The following is a 16,970-nucleotide window of genomic DNA, read 5'->3' as shown; positions in this document are numbered from 1 at the left end:
TCTTTATTTTTTTAATACTTGTGATACATTCTTAACTATTTGTTTTAAATAAAAAGTGAGTGATTAAGAGACGTAAATGTTTTGTGAAAAACGTGACGTCATATTCAAGCGACTTGTCATGCCTTGCTCATTTTGACATTCCGAAGAAAAAGGATGACTGTGTAAACTATCTTTCAGTAAACATTCAACGCGCGAAGGATGTGATAAACAACATGCTTATCTAAAGTTTGGAACTGCAAACGAAGGTGAAGATTTTGTTACGTTTCTTCCAGTTGAAGGGCAGCCGGTTACTTTACTGTAACAGTCTGACCAGGTTAAAGGTGTTATCTTTGTCTGGTGATTTTATTATTAATCATATATACACACACACATTTCGTATGTTTTTAATTGGTATTTTTCTTTCTTTTTTTTTTCCATTGGTTGAGTTTTATTATAATATGATTGGTCTGTTTAATTAAAATATTATTTGAATGCAGAATATGCAGAACATAACGTGAGTTATCTAATATATGGCCGGCATATAGTTTGTGTGTGAAGATCAAGAGAGAGCTAAAGTATATGAAACATAACAGGTTATGATATATATCAATAAATAAAAAAAGGACACCAACTAATCTATAATCAAAAACAGACAATGAGCAATGAATTATTGCATGTTGTTAGCATTATGCCATGCTGTAGCTTTAAACAATTACTAGGCATTTGCACAAACAAAAGTTAGATTTTTTCTACAGAAAAGTACAAACACAGGATACGTGGTGACGGTGTGATGCTAGAATAGTTGGATATGTTCATAATGCAGACATTTCTGAGATTCCTCCTTGTTATTTTTATTCAAAGGTTCATCCATAAAGATGTGGCCAAAGCTTACCAGGTCGGTGACCTTTGTGACGCTACGGATATGTCGCCAAAGCAACCTAGCAACACTGAGGCCTCACATCAGAAGCATCTCTCATGGTTCCTCCTACCTGGACAGCAGAACTCAAACCATCCAGCCTCTCTGCAGCAGGTCTGGCCATCCCTCCATCACACCAGCCCTGGGGCTTCAGCCCATTAGAACTATAACCACAGACCGGTCGAGCTGGTATGAGAGCATTGCAGACTCCACGCCCGTATGCCTCACGGAGCAGCTCCTCGTGTCCACTCAGCAGATGACGGGACTGCCGTGGTGGGCCAGCATCGTGTGCACTACACTGACACTGCGCACCGCTATCACTCTCCCCCTGGGAATCTATCAGTCGATCATCATTGCAAAGGTGCTGTTAGACCATTTCAGCAAGAGGCTGTTGTAGTCATTGTCCATGTCTGGATCTGTGGTTGCGTAAAATCCTGTTGGTGTTTTTTTCAGCTATACACAACCATTCAAATGTTTGGGGTCGCTAAGATTTTTTTATTTTTTTAAAAGAAGCTACTTGCATCTATTATATCAAAAATACAATAAAAACTGGATTATTATTACAATTTAAGTAGCAGGTTTCTACTTTGAATATATTTTAAAATGTATATTTTTGTAATGCAAAGCTGAATTTTCAGCATCATTACTCCAGTCTTCAGTGTCACATGATCCTTCAGAAATCTTTTTATTATTATCAATGTTAAAAAGACTTAAAAATGGTTCTAAAGAACAGCATTTATTTGAAATAGAAATATTTTATAACATTATAATTTTTTTTTTTTTTATAAAAGTATTAATTTCTCACTGACCCCAAACTTCTGAACGGTAGTGTATGCTGTGACGAATGTATTGTCATCAAATACTTTTCACCTATTTCTGATAATTCACAGGCCCGTTTAATCTTTTCTTAAAAAGGATATATTATTTGTAAAATTTCATTATATCCCTTTTTAAAAGTCTGCTTTCTCATAAACAATAGAAAAAATTTTTTATTTACATGGCCATTTCGACCTTTTTTCTGCCCCCTCACACTGTGTCCTAACCAGATGCGATAAACAATAAAATGGACAGTCATGGCCTAAATGGTTAGAGAGTCCGACTGGTAACCCGAAGGTTGTGGGTTCGACTCTCAATACTGGCAGGAAATGACTGAGGTGCCCTTGACATCAAGACACGTAACCCCCAATCACTCCCTGGGCGCCACAGCAAATGGCTGCCCACTGCTCCGGGTTTGGTGTGTGTGTGTGTTCACTACTCTAAATGTGTGTGCACTAACTTGGATGGGTTAAAAGCAGAGGACAAATTCCGTGTATGGGTTACAATACTTGACTGTCACTAAAAGCGTCAAGCGATGGATGTCTATTCCATGTTCTGGTGATTTCTGAACATTTTTAATTTTCATAAATGGTCTGAGTGGGCTAGGGATGGAGCTTTGCCATGTGAGTGGCTGGTACATCAAACGCAGATTTCAAAAGCTCACTAAAAGCTATTTTCCACAATATGTTCCTTTCAGAAAGTATATACATGACTAGGTTTAAAGTGAATCTTTGAGTAAACAGCCCCTTCTCGTGTGAATTTCTTTGTTTATCTGCACTTAGTACAGTATGGGAGGCACATCTTGGAGGTCAGCAGATATCGCAGAGAAAACACTGGAGATTATGTGCCTTATTAAGAATCTCTCTCTCTCTCCCACTCTCCCAGCTGTGGGATTTTTCTCTTGCCAAGAAGGAGAAGTGAAGCAAAAGAATGTTCCTCCCCTCTTTCTTCCTTCCCTACTGATGTCCCACTGTGTGAGAACATTAGCTGTAGCATGTCAGACCGTCTCTTTAAACTGATGTCTTGATATCTAAACAAGCGGAGATGAGGCCAAATCAATTGTCCTTTTTAAACCGAGTTTGATCTGTAGCCATTGAAAATATGTGTGGGTGTCTCTATCTGAAAAATGTTGCAATTTATTAAACTGAGTCAAAACACTGGTCCATCCAGGCTGTATTTCGGTTTTTAGTACCAGTGGCAGTGTCCAGTGAATTACAGATTTCATAGGCCAGGGACTTTGTAACTGTTGGAAATACTTAAAAAGGAGTTCAGGCTGGGAAAAAAGTAACCCGTGTGCCCTTTTGCCTCAGCTAGGTTGAAGCTCTGCAGAAGGAGATAGCTGTGCTAGCCCGCCAGTTACGCTTTGAGATCTCTGTGAAAGCCAAAGAGAAGGGCTGGTCAGAGAAAACATGCAGGTAGGAGATCATTTTTTCATGCCATTTACTTTGGCTGCCTCCAAAGTCGCATACTCTCTTAAATAGTACTTTGTGAGCGCTAAAAAAGTATGTTATATATAGTATGAATGTATTCTGGGACGTACTACATTCGCAATGTTGTCATAGTCATATGACGTCGCTTCACTGCCATTCACAAATCCTCTCCTGTGGCCTCATGGGAGAGTAAAGTGTCCATTGTATGAATCTTCAGAATCTCGCCAGCAGTAGTAGGTCATCCGGGGATATTTTACCTATTCTTTTATGAGTACTGTGAATTCGGACATACTTCTTTCGTCACCTACTGTTTTTCGCCCATTATATAGTAGGGAAGTATGCGATTTGGGACACAGCCTCTGTCTTGGGTTAAAGTCTTTGTCATATGAAAAGCCCATATTAAAGGTCTCAGAAAATAAGGAGTCTCATTTCACTGCAAAAACTTTTTGTTTTCATTTACTTGAAGCAAAATTGCATAAGATACTAAGATTCATTTTCAGAGAATATATCTTATTAAATGCATGTTTAAGTTTATTTCTAAACTTAAAAATAATACAATGAAAGGTATATTCAATATGAAATCAATTTGTAATATCTAATGCATTTTTTAAAGCTGTTTATATATATATATTACTGCAAAACATGATTCACTTCCCTCACACCAACATGGCCTGATAAAAACAGTATTATATTTCATTTCTCGGCGACACTATAACTTTGAAGGATTTAATCAACCTTTTGCTTAATTACAACAATTGCATCTACAGGTTTCATTTTAAGAAGAATCTAAAGCGAATCGTGTCTGAGCTTTATGTTCGAGATAACTGCCACCCATTCAAGGCCAGTTTGCTGATCTGGGTCCAGCTGCCCATGTGGGTGTGTCTGTCTCTGGCCCTGCGTAATCTCAGCCTGGGAATGGGACACGTTCCCCTGGGTGAGTCTCATCCATTAGTCTATTACGTTTTCCAGATATGCTCTTATATTTAGCAATGCAACCAACTTCCCCATAATCACCTGAAGAGAGGCTTTTAATGAACTAACATACATATTTCTGCACACACTCATCAGCATCAGAAGCCGGTTTAGCAACAGGGGGCGCTCTGTGGTTCCCAGACCTCACTCTCCCAGACTCTACCTGGATCATTCCCGTTTCTCTTGGCCTCATCAACTTGCTCATCACAGAGGTTATATATTTATATATCACATATTTGCTGATGATCATTATATACAAGTGCATCACAGCACTTATATATGTATAGTACAGGTCAAAAGTTTGGAAACATTACGGTTTTTTTATATTTTTGAATTTTTTTTATATTTTCTAATGCTTATCAAGGCTGTGTTTATTTGATCAAAAATACAGAAAAAAAAAAACAGTAATATTGTGAAATATTATTACAACTTAAAATAATAGTTTTCTATTTGAATATACTTTAAAAAATAATTTATTCCTGTGATGCAAAGCTGAATTTTCAGCATCATTACTCCAGTCTTCAGTGTCACATGTGACATCCAGTCTATCACATGATCCTTTAGAAATCATTCTAATATTCTGATTTATTATGAGTGTTGGAAACAGTTCTGCTGCCTAATATATTTGATGAATAAAAGGTTAAAAAGAACTGCATTTATTCAAAATAAACAAATATTTTCTAATAATATAAATCTTCTTTACTATCACTTTTTATCAATTTAACACATCCTTGCTGAATAAAAGTAATAGATTTATTTCAAAAAAAGAAAGAAAAAAATTACTGACCAGTAGTGTGTATTGTTGTTACAAAAGATTTCTATTTTTAAAAAATTTGCTGCTTCTTTTTTTTTTTTACTTTTTAGTCATCAAAGTATCCTAAAAAAGTATCACAGGTTATGAAAAAATATTAAGCAGCAGAACTGTTTCCAACTTTGATAATGAATCATCATATTAGAATGATTTCTAAAGGATCATGTGATAGACTGGAGTAATGATCCTGAAAATTCAGCTTTGCATCACAGAAATAAATGATAATTTAAAGCCAATTATTTTAAATTGTAATAATATATCACAATATTACATTTTTTTCTGTATTTTTGATCAAATAAATGCAGGCTTGTTGAGCAGAAGAAACTTCTTTCAAAAACATTAAAAATAGTAATGTTTCCAAACTTTTGACCTGTACTGTAAATATACGTACAGTGGGGTTCAAATGTCTGATACCACTAATGAAAATTCTATATATACACATACATACATACAGTATATAGTATTTAATTGTTTGCATTTGTTTATTTTTCTTAATTGTTAGATAATCATATAATACAATTTTCCATAATATATTATAATTGTTTATATAATGTAAAATTATTGGTCACACTTTACAATAATGTCTCATTTGTTAACATTAGTTAATATATTAGCTAACCTTAACTAACAATGAGCAATATCTTTTACTGCATTTATTAACCTTTGTTAACGTTAGTAAAAATCTTATTGTTTTTTTCATGTTAGTTCACAGTACATTAACAAATGTTAACAAATACAACTTTGGATTTTAAAAATGTATTAGTAAATGTGGAAATGAGATCAATAAATGCTGTAGAAGTATTGTTTATTGTTAGTTCATGTTAAAGGGTTAGTTCACACAAAATTCTGTCATCATTTTCTCATTTACGTTCCAAACCCGTAAGACTTTCGTTCATCTTCGGAACACAAATGAAGAACTTTTTGATGAAATCTGAGAGCTTTCTGTCCCTCCACAGACAGCTACGCAACTACCACTTCGATGCTTCAAAAAGTTCATAAAGAGATCGTAAAAAATTCATATGATTTGAGCAGTTTATTCCAAAGTTTCTGAAGAGACTCAATCGCTTCAAATGATGAATAGATTGAATTTAGGCTTTATTCGCATATTAACATTGATCAGCAAACATAAACAGAAGCTCAACAGTATATGCTTTGACGCGTGAGAACAAACCTCATTGGTTCTTGAAGGAACTCAAAATCTAGACTAAACCGCTCGATTCATATGAATTATTATTTTACGATCCCTTTTGTTAACTTTTTAAAGCGTCAAAGTGGTAGTTGCGTGGACTGTCAATGGAGGGATAGAAATCTCTCAGATTTCTTCAAAAAGATCTTAATTTGTGTTCCGAAGATGAACGAAAGTCTTACGGGTTGGAACGACATGAGGATGACAGAATTTAAATGTTTGGGTGAACTATCCCTTTAACTACTATAGTGAAACCTTATTGTAAAGTGTTATCAATGTCTAATTTGAATATATTTTTCTCATTTTCATTTATTTATTTAAATTAAAAAAAATTTGGGTGAAATATGACTCAATCTTGCCAGGTTTTATGAGGTTCACCACCTATTATTTTACAGTTAATGTTTTGCTTGTTTCTTATCTTTTATTTCTTGATTTGGTTTTCCAGATTTTTGCCCTGAGACAACTAGAGCCTTCAAAGTTCCAGAAGTATGTGACACACTTCATCAGAGGAATATCTCTGGTGATGATTCCTATAGCCGCCACAGTCCCGTCAGTAAGTATCCCGGCACATTCAGCTATTATCTGCTCTATCAACATGTATGACATGAATAAATATCACTCACGTTTTCAGATGATGATGTTTTTTCAAAAGAGAAGACAACAGTATACATGATGTCGGTACATAGAGAGACAGAGCTCTGTTCTGACACTTTTGACCTTGTGAAAGAAGGGGGATATGAAGGGTTGTGTTTTTGAAGCCCACCTGGTTACAAAAGACAGATGTTGTACAACCTTGCTTTGATATCTCCAGCAGATTTACAAATCGATGTCTCCTGCTTATCTCTCTGTAGACGTATTTGTGTTGTGTCTCCGGTCCTTTCATACGTAAGAGATGAGATGTTGGTCATGAGAATGCTTCATAAAAAAACAGCACAATGAATTCTAATCAAATTAAAATGTTTTAAAGGGATAGTTCACCCAAAAAATGTAAATTCTGTCTTCATGTCGTTCCAAACCCGCAAGACTTTCGTTCATCTTCGGAACACAAATAAAGATCGTTTTGATGGAATCTGAGAGCTTTCTGTCCCTCCATAGACAGCTACTCAACTACCACTTTGACGCCGCAAAAAGTTCATAAAAAGATCGTAAAACTAATCCAAAGTGCTTTAGTCCAGATTTTCTGAAGAGACTTCATCGCTTTATATGATGAACAGATTGAATTTAGGCTTTTATTCACATCTAAACATTCATCAACTCACACATCAGTTGTGGTAAACCGAAGCTCAAGCATGTTTTGCTTGTTGCGCGAGAACCAGTGAGGTTCGTTCTCGTGTCACGCAGCACGTTTGAGCTTTGACAAGAACCAATGAGGTTTGTTCTCGTGCATCAAGCAGGTTCAGTTGAGCTTATGTTTATGTTTGCTGATCAATATTTATATGTGAATAAAAGCCTAAATTCAATTTGTTCATCATATAAAGCGACCGAGTCTCTTCAGAAAATTTGGAGTAAACGCTCAATTCATATGGATTAGTTTTACGATCTCTTTATGAACTTTTTGAAGCATCAAAGTGTCAGTTACGTAGCGGTCTATGGAGGGACAGAAAGCTCTCAGATTTCATCAAAAAGATCCGAAGATGAACGAAAGTCTTACGGGTTTGGAACAACAAGAGGGTGACTAATTAATGACAGAATTGTTTTGTTTTTTACATTTTTGTGAACTATCCCTTTAAGGGGTCCTGATGATTTGTTTTGTTCTTTCTGTTTTCCTGATTCATAGTCTATGTCTCTGTACTGGCTCAGCTCCAGTTGTGTCGGACTGGCACATAACCTGCTCCTGAGATCCCCTCGTTTCCGGGGCGTCTGTCGGATCCCTCCAACACGTTCAGACTCAGAAACTCCATACAAAGATATTGCAGCTGCCTTTGTAGCCAAATACATCAAATAGATGGAACCCGGACATTGCAGATTATTAGTGCATCAGCTTCTGAAAATGTGGAACCAAACATGTGGATGTGTGCAAACCGATAGATTCATCCAACATGACACTGTAACCAGAGGAATATGGCAAAAAACAACAACAAAAAAACAGCTGCCTTTCTGCCAGGAATCTGAGTATGAAGTCAGGTCATGTTTATGAACAAATGCTTTTGTAAAGAGACTCCAAGTAATACAATTTTAAGATGATGTTAAAAATAAAAATGATTTCTGAAAAAATCATAGTCCTCCATTTTGTTATTAGTGTTGTTACTCGTACTTGGGTTCATGATTCTGGCCTGGCAGAAACAAATCATTGATTGAAGAAGCGACATGAGCCATGTACACTGTAACTGGATAGTTCAATATTTCTGAAAGAAAGCATCTTGTGGCTCACCAAGGCATACCCAAAAAATACAGCATTGTTACATTTTTAATTGTGTTCTAATTGAATCTATTTTAAAATCAATTTAATAACTTCATGCTGAATAGAAATAAATCTGAATTTAATGTTTCTCTCCATGTTTGTACAACTAATTTTACTTGGATTGGAGTACATTTGAACTGAATTTGAACCACTTTTTGGTTGTAAATTGGTTCATTTTGTTAACAGTATGTTATCTATAATATCACGCCTAGTATTATTTTTACATTATATAAATGTTTATTTTGTTCATTAAAATATATCTGTCACATACTTGAAAGTGGGATCCTTTGACACCCTAGCAACTATCCAAAATACCCTAGCAAAAACTGCTTATCTAGCTAAATCCATCAAAAAACCCAATCTATTCCACTGTGTCACAAATAATACCAATAACAACAGAACCACGAAATGTAAAGGAGCTTCCAAAATCATTGCCAAAAAAGGAGGGTATGTTTAGTTGTGCTATTGTAAGTTTATGTCCCTGCTGGGCGGGTTTTAGTACCTCCATCCCAAGCAGAGAGAAGCAGCAGACTTTGAACCAGCCTGAGACCCTCCACATCTCACCATGCTCTGCTTTCTGCTATTAACACTGTTCGCGGTGTCTTCAGCGGACCGGGTGCCCCGCAGCTGCGGCACCTGCGACCCGAGTCAGTGCGCTCCGCTGCCGGCCGAGGGCTGCTCATCCGGGGCGCTGTTGGACGCGTGCGGCTGCTGCGAGCTCTGCGCGTCTGGAGCGGGAGACCCGTGCGGGGGACGCGGACCCTCGGCCAAGCGCTGCGCGTCCGGACTCGAGTGCGTCAAGAGCGACAAAGACAAGAAGAGTAAATCAGGGGTCTGCGTGTGCAAGAGCAACTATCCCGTGTGCGGCACTGATGGCGTCAACTATAACAGCGGCTGTGAGCTCAAAGAAGCAAGTGTGAAAGCAGTGAAGGAGAAAAAACCCGAAATTAAGATTCAGAACAAGGGCAAATGCGCTCAAGGTGAGATTCTTTAACATTATAAGAGCCTGTCTGCATTTATCAGTCAACACTTTAATAACTTGAATTAATAATTAAAATGTTTACATTAAATAATGCTTATCAGTAGAAGTGCATGTGGATAGAAATGTCATGAAAGTTATAATTTATATCATGGGCTATATGGGATTCCGCTTTCCTTGTCACACTTTTATTCCGGTGAATATGTGTATGTGTATATATATACATATTTAGTCACATACAGTCAAAATATTCATATTGCCAATAATAGTGTTTGTGACAACATGCAATGCTGTCAATTGGAAGCCTATAGGCTTTTTAACTCAACAGTGAAACAAATCATGAGGAAACAGCAATGTTATCATACAAATTTTTATTTAATAAACTGTATAAGTAATTTATAATATTTACAAGCACATGTGACAACTCGCCCCCTGATAATGGAGGACAAAAATCACAATTCCAATTTCAGATTCTGCTGTTTTGATATGAGTCTTTACATATGACACAAAGTTAGTGCATGCAATGGATGTGATGCATTATGTATGTGATGCAATGGAATTCAGACATTTCCATGGGTGTGATTTAAGCATCCGAAAAATGTTTCGGGGCCACTGTAAACTGTTGACAAATTTTGTATACAGTGATGTTGGTTAATTCATCTTTATTTGACAACTCATTGATTAATTATGTCTCTTGGGCCCCAAACCAGAAGCAAAAAAAAAACCATCATGTGCCTATGGTAATGAAAACTATAATGGCTCACTGTTTATGTAAGAACATTTAGTGTTTTGAAGTAACGACCCGCAGCCATTCAAAGTTCTTTATTTAATCCAGTGTAGAATTTGACCGTGAGGTTTGATATACAAGGATCAGATTGTACGTGCAGAGAAATGAAATGCTGGCCTTTCTGCACAGCTGCGTCAACAACTTTGCTACTTTAGATTCATTTTTGCCTTGTTAATGCCCTATGATCCAATCGCTCACATGATTCAGCTGTCATGTGCTTTGTGTTTAGGTCTCTTTTCTCCCGGGATCACTCACTACACTGACCTGTAATACTAATGTCCTGTACTTTCTCCCCGGGACAAATAAATTGTACACACACATAATCACATATGCACTGACAGTGTGTATTAAGGCAACAACGGAACAGGCCAGAGGCCATTGTTTTCACACAGGGTGGTAACGTTCTGCTATCCCTGAACAGACATGTCTGAAATTCCAGCCTCTCGGGTGGATTTTCATTAGAGAAAAGGGAGATCAGCCCTGATCTATTAGCAATGTCTCGTTTAGCAAAACACGCAGGCAGACTGTTGCTTTAAAGCAAAGTCAGACCGCATTGAATCAGTGAACCTGCATATAATTCATTATAACCGCATTCTGAGCCAGAGGATATGGAAAAGCTTCTCTAGCAGAGCTTTCTCTGAGGCTTCTGCTAATAGACCCATAAGTTGACAATATGATAGAAGTTGAACTCTGGAGAAAAGAAGGGGTGCAACCAGTGCACAGTGATTTGTTTTAACTTCACTGTAAGAAAAACCCAACGCTTTACCGAGAAAAACTGGCGGCTGTTAGCTGTGGCTAAAATAATGGAATTATTATTCATTTAACAACATAAGGTGAAACATAAAACCCTGTACATAGCCTATAACAACTTAGGAGAAATATAATTATTCAAATGAAAACCCATCAAATGTCAAGGAGTCACATGGAATTCTGAGAATGTCAGTTTATGACATTAAGATGATTTGTTCTTTTTTTACTTATAAAAACAGTATATTTAAAAGCTTTTTACTGTACAATTATATGAAATGTAAGGTTACATCTGTTTTTCTCTGTTTAGTAAGGGAAGGTTTCAACAAAACTTCAATGATTCAAAGAGCTTGTGAGGTAATAATAAAGCTTGTTCAATGAAATTGAGAACCTTTGTCTAACTTTTATAACTTCTTTGTCCAGTTTACAGTGGGACAAGTTTTAATTACGATGGCTGAATGTAGGCTAAACAAATTGCAATTGTTGTTGTTGTTGTTGTTTGCGCATCATCATCGGAATGAATTCATAATGTGTTCAGTGGAAGAAAAAGTCATTTTGACACTAATTTTCCTTTTTTGAGAGAACTATTCCTTTAGGAACAACAAGGTCATTGTCTGTATTACAACCTCTCCGTCACTGTATTGTGCAAACTCTGTCCCAGAATTCCTCACTCTTCCAGACATGCTGATAACCTTAGTGTGGCATTTTGTGTCATTCACGTCCAATGCAGGACCGGTTATAGAGACGGCTCCTGGCGAGGTCTGGAACGTGACCGGTTCACAGGTCTTCCTAAGCTGTGAAGCCACTGGGATACCAACACCTGTGCTCACCTGGAGAAAGGTAGAGAATAAATAAAAAAAAGGCAGTCAATCTTTCTATATTGTTTTTGTAAGTAACGTATGAGAGCTGTTATTTTTTCATGTATCAGATCCTATAGACCTTATGTAGCTCCGCCCCTTTTCAGCGCTGCGCTCATTGTCTTTTGACTTCCGGTCTGTATTTTCACAGCGTTTTGCGTGTTTATTAATGAACGGCTCGTTTTAAAATCTTCCCGGTCGATTTACATTTGTTAAGTCATCTGCTTTAAACATTACAGTCCTCATGATAACTTTCGTTAACTTTACATTAAGTAAATCCACTTAAAAAGCTAATTACTCCTGGACAGAAATGCCATATAAATATACAGAGCGACAGCAAAACGGAAGTTAAAAGACAATTTTCCAAAGATGGCGGCGCCCTTGTTTCTCTGGTGCATAAGGTCTATAGCACAGGCCCAAGTCTCGTATGGAAAAGAGGAAGGATGTGTTTGTGCGTACTGAACGGCTTCAGATATGTCAAAGGATGTCCATCTCTATGAATAACACAGCACAGAAACAATAGCACCACAAACAGGGAAGGGGTCAGGACAGGAAGCACTTTATCAAGCATGTCATCAGCCATCACATTTTTCCATTCTAGACGGGGTTTCTCCTTAAAGATAGAATCAAAGAATACCATGGGACTGGATTCTCCTTTGTACTGGCTCTAGAGTCACTAATATGAAAAGCCACAGCGGATAACCGGATGCAAAAAATACCGAGGTGATTTCCCAGGAAAAAGCAAAAAGCTCATATTTAACCCCTCTCAGCTACAGTAAAACCTGAAACCCTGGGAAATATTAGTATTGTTTGCTCTAACTCATATTTTCTATCCATAGTTTAAAAAGTAATCTGGGCTGTTTCTGATGATCAGGTTAGTCATGCTTCATTAAAAGTGGAAACTAGATTATGTCCTGCCTAAAGAATTTCACCCTTGCCTCAGACTGAGAGGCCCAGGGATATTTTTATTACAGCGATGAAGCACTGTAGACCCACACTCACTCAAAAACTTCAGATCAAGGAAGGAGATTAAAAAGTTTAAGCAATGAAAACTAAGTCTGGTGGACAGAAAAGAGAAAGAGTGAGAGGATTTTGAAAAGTAAGATACATTCGCATTGCTTTCGTTCATTTTATTCCATTTAATATTGTCATCACATACAACAACAACAACAACAACAACGATAATAATAATTGTCATTGTATTTTTATTATTAATAATAATAACACTAATATTATTATTAAATATTCAGATCATATTTTTTCCACAGAAATTGAAATGCAGATAATATAATGTCCAATGAATTTTTTTACATTTAATTAGAAAAAGTCAAAATAGACGCATTTTACAGTGTTTTAGAGCTAACTTAAGTAAGCCTTATCTCAAAATATCGGCTTAATTCACCATTTACCACGTGTTAAGCATTTCCAAACCTAAATGGCCCTGAGTTTAAAGGGATAGTTCACCCAAAAATGACAAAATCTTTAGAATATCTTCTTTTGTGTTTAGCAGAAGAAAGAAATTCACACAGCTTTGGAACAATTTGAGGGTGAGTAAATGACAAAAATCATCAAATTTTGGGTGAACTATCCTGATTTCAGATGGCTGTTGTTTATCATGACAGCATATACAACTGCAATACATCATCTAGTTTAAGATTTATAGTATCTGGTTCCACATGTGGTTATAGTTTAGAGAGAAAAAACATTGCTTATCTGTACAGTAGATCTTCTTGTAGAGTCTGGTGAAACTTAATCACGCATAACCACAGAACGAACAAGCTGTAATTTGCTGCAAAATCATGTGCTTAGCGATTTATATGGTGAAATTTGTTCTGAATTAACCCACAGAGTGTATACGTAAAACTCTTTATGGCTGTTGTGATTCTCATAGGTATCTGACAGCAAAGGAAAGAATGTGCCGCTCCCAGGAGACAAAGACAACCTGGCCGTCCAGACCCGTGGAGGCCCGGAAAAACATGAGGTTACTGGCTGGGTGCTAGTAAGTTTGTTTTTTGACTAAATATAAACTCTTCTTAGCTTATCTTTCCACGTATAACTACAAGCTTTCTGCTACAAGTTACGAGTGATGTTTATTGCACAGCACAAAACCGTTGCAGCATTTATTGGCAGCGCAGCTCCGAAAGCATAGGCTCATCTCAAGTTACATTTGTTTGGAATTCTCTGCACTTATCGAAACATTCAGAACAGATTGGATGAAAACTACGACTGATGGCCATCTGTTGCAGATATCTCCTCTTACCAAGGATGAAGGCGGCTCCTACGAGTGTCACGCCAGCAACATCAAGGGCGAAGCATCGGCTGTGGGCATCATCCACGTGGTGGATTCCATCAATGACATTCCTCCCAAGAAGGGTGAGTGAGTGCAGTTGAACCACAGTTGACTTATCTGCAATAAATCAGTCCATTAGCACCTACTTCATGCATAAAAGACATTTGCATTAGTAGAGAATGTGTGCTGCTCATGGCTGTATTGAACATGTCCCATCATGCCGAGCTGTGTTTTCTTGGCCCACATCACCCTGTCAGCAAGATGGTTGCAGTGACAAGTTTCTACATTGCATGCATCAACTTGCTAAGGAACATTCTCTGGTTTTCAGTCAATCAGCATGTTGCTACCTACACTTAAGGAATGCTCTATAGGGCACAGCTGATTGGTTCCTGCTGTATCAGTAGCCAATCAGCTCGCTGATCAACCTTCAGATACTTGGTCAGCATTTACAGTAGTAGTTGCAGCGCACTTTCAGAAACCCTCCATCTTCCCCAGCTCCACCTGTTCAGATAATTCACCTATGCTGTTTTGTACAGCGTCAATTTCAAACATATAGACCTTATGAGCCAGAGAAACAAGCGCGCAGCCATCTTTAGAATATTTTTTGCGGTCGCTCTGTATATCTCTATGGCATCGCTGTCGAGGAGTAATTAGCTGGTGAAGTGGATTTACTTATTGTAAAGTTAATAAAAGTTATCATGTGGATTGTAATGCTTAAAGCAGATGTCTTAACAAATGTCAGTAGGGACCGGGAAGATTTTAAACGAGCCGTTCATTCATAAATATTAAATAAGATCGCTGTGAAAATACAGAGGAAGACAAAAGACAACAAGCACAGCGCTGAAAAGGGGCGGGGCTACATAAGGTCTATAAACATTGTCATATCCATGGCCATGCCAAACACTCAGAGTTGTCATGACAGAACTAAAATTAAAATGAAAACTGGAAAATTAAAAATAAATATTATAAGTATCAAAATATTAATACATAGGCCTACTATAATAGCACATACGATTTGGAATAGCACATATGAACTGCAATAATTATTTGTGTGCAGCAAACTACAAAACTGTAAGACTTCATTGTCATTGGTGTCTCTTGTCTGTTTGTATGCAGTGAAGGATAGCAAGCTGTAAGAGGACGCGTGGACTCTGACTGAGATGAATCGCACTACGTCTGTGCACTGAGGACATGCACGTAGCATCTAGTGTAATCACTGCTCACACACACCGCCTGAACCACAAACAGCAAATCGCACGTGGGCACTTTATTTTATAGAAGTTGTTCAGGCACACTCGCAAAAAAAAAAAAAAAAACATTTCTCCTTTTGTATTCTTTAACTCACTCTACAATCTGTCTGCCCGCAGAACAACTTATATACTGTAAAGCGCCGAACGGGACGGCCATCAGATTGATTTTCCAAGAGATACTCTCGCTCATACACATCTCCATGCAAACATTCACACTGTGTCCTAACCAGATGCGAGGCGACAAGATTCCAGCGCAGCGACAAATAATTTGTCTGTCCAGTAGACGCGACGCGACTGCGTCAAAATCAATCAAAACCCACAGCCAATCAGAACAGTGTGTGGGCGGAGTTTGCGGCAAGTGCACAGCGCCAGAGTAATCTTGACAGCACTCGCAAGAGAATGTTTAGGCAACATAATCAAATTCACAAATATTACACCATTTAAACATTATTAAAAATACATAGGCTGAGTTACTAAAACAATCTTTGTTAAAGATTAATCTTGTTTGTTCAGTTTGAAAGTTCTTGTTTCCATTTGTTTAATTTCAAGATCTGAGGTGAATTAGCCTATCCATTGTTGCTTTTACAGCTACAAAGCTACAATACTAAATGATATTCAAAGTCACATTACACGCTTTTAACATTAAATAAAGCACATAAACAGTAGCCTACCTGAGATTATCTGTGTCAGACTTTGTGTTTGTTGTTCCATCCGCGACGTCGCAGAAAAATAGAAACCGTTTCTAAAATATAATCGTCGCGTACGTGTCGCCGTCGCGGCTGGTTAGGACAAAAACTCTGATTTACATGGAAAATATGCCTTTTATCGCGCGTCGCGTTAAGGCATGCACACTGAATGCATTTGAGGCACTCAAATATCTTGTCTTCACTTATCATATGCATGCTTTGCGTGTTTTGGGGGATACAAATATTGTACTAATTTCTTTAGTTTTCGTTGTTGTTTTGTTTTTGATTGACGTCTATGGTGCTGAATGAACAACTTATTTTGAACGTCAACTGTATTTATGCACAAACCTTTGGACGCTGTTCTTTCAAGGTTAAATTAAAACAAAAAGCTTTAATATTACTTAATCTAAATCAGAGTTGGCCAAATTTTTTGCAATAAAGGGCCACAAATCTAACTTGATTGAGGGCCATGAGCCGTAGGTAAATTATTCATTATAACTACATTATATGACAATTTAAAGCTCACTTACATTATCTGCCTTTAAATGCAAATGATAAATTAAATCAAACTGACAGAGAAAAAAAACAACAAAAAAAAACCTTATGACAAGTTCACTAAACAAATCACAAATACTGTAGTTCAGAGGTTTAGATGTCTGGGTCTGGGTTTTAAGAATTAAGAGCTCATTTATCACTGCTATAGACTTCCTTCTATTCTGTTGGTTTCTAAACTGCAGTAGAATTAAGTGTTGTCCTCTAAAAGTCTGAGCATCTAATGCATTTGTTTGTATGTTTTGATATTTGTATACCACCAATGAATAAAGATGTACTTTGAGAGGCATGGAGTTTGTGGTGTCTGTGCA

The 16,970-nt window shown here is 37.2% G+C and overlaps 2 protein-coding genes across 3 annotated transcripts; both read left to right on the top strand.

The window, feature by feature from the left end:
* The first annotated feature begins 83 nt into the window (after positions 1–83).
* On the top strand, positions 84–8,785 carry cox18 (cytochrome c oxidase assembly factor COX18). Of its 2 annotated transcripts, XM_084430283.1 has the most exons (8): positions 95–245; positions 841–1,256; positions 3,026–3,126; positions 3,909–4,075; positions 4,210–4,325; positions 6,556–6,663; positions 7,672–7,781; positions 7,888–8,785. In XM_084430283.1, exons 2-8 carry the CDS (start codon positions 855–857, stop codon positions 7,946–7,948), a joined length of 1,065 nt encoding a protein of 354 aa, XP_084286409.1. In that variant the 5' UTR covers positions 95–245; positions 841–854; the 3' UTR covers positions 7,949–8,785. The 2 variants fall into 2 exon arrangements, with proteins under 2 accessions (XP_084286410.1, XP_084286409.1); XM_084430284.1 differs by lacking the exon at positions 7,672–7,781 and having other exon boundaries at positions 84–245; positions 7,888–8,318.
* Positions 8,786–8,975: 190 nt separating this feature from the next.
* Positions 8,976–16,948, top strand: igfbp7 (insulin-like growth factor binding protein 7). The gene is made up of 5 exons (XM_084430135.1): positions 8,976–9,491; positions 11,755–11,864; positions 13,773–13,880; positions 14,128–14,254; positions 15,288–16,948. The coding sequence occupies exons 1-5, from the start codon at positions 9,077–9,079 to the stop codon at positions 15,305–15,307; spliced, it is 780 nt and encodes a 259-aa protein (XP_084286261.1). The 5' UTR covers positions 8,976–9,076; the 3' UTR covers positions 15,308–16,948.
* Positions 16,949–16,970: the final 22 nt, after the last annotated feature.

Source organism: Rutilus rutilus, assembly GCF_951802725.1.
Source record: "Rutilus rutilus genome assembly, chromosome: 14".
Lineage (NCBI taxonomy): Eukaryota > Metazoa > Chordata > Actinopteri > Cypriniformes > Leuciscidae > Rutilus > Rutilus rutilus.
This window is presented reverse-complemented; position numbering and strand designations above follow the sequence as displayed.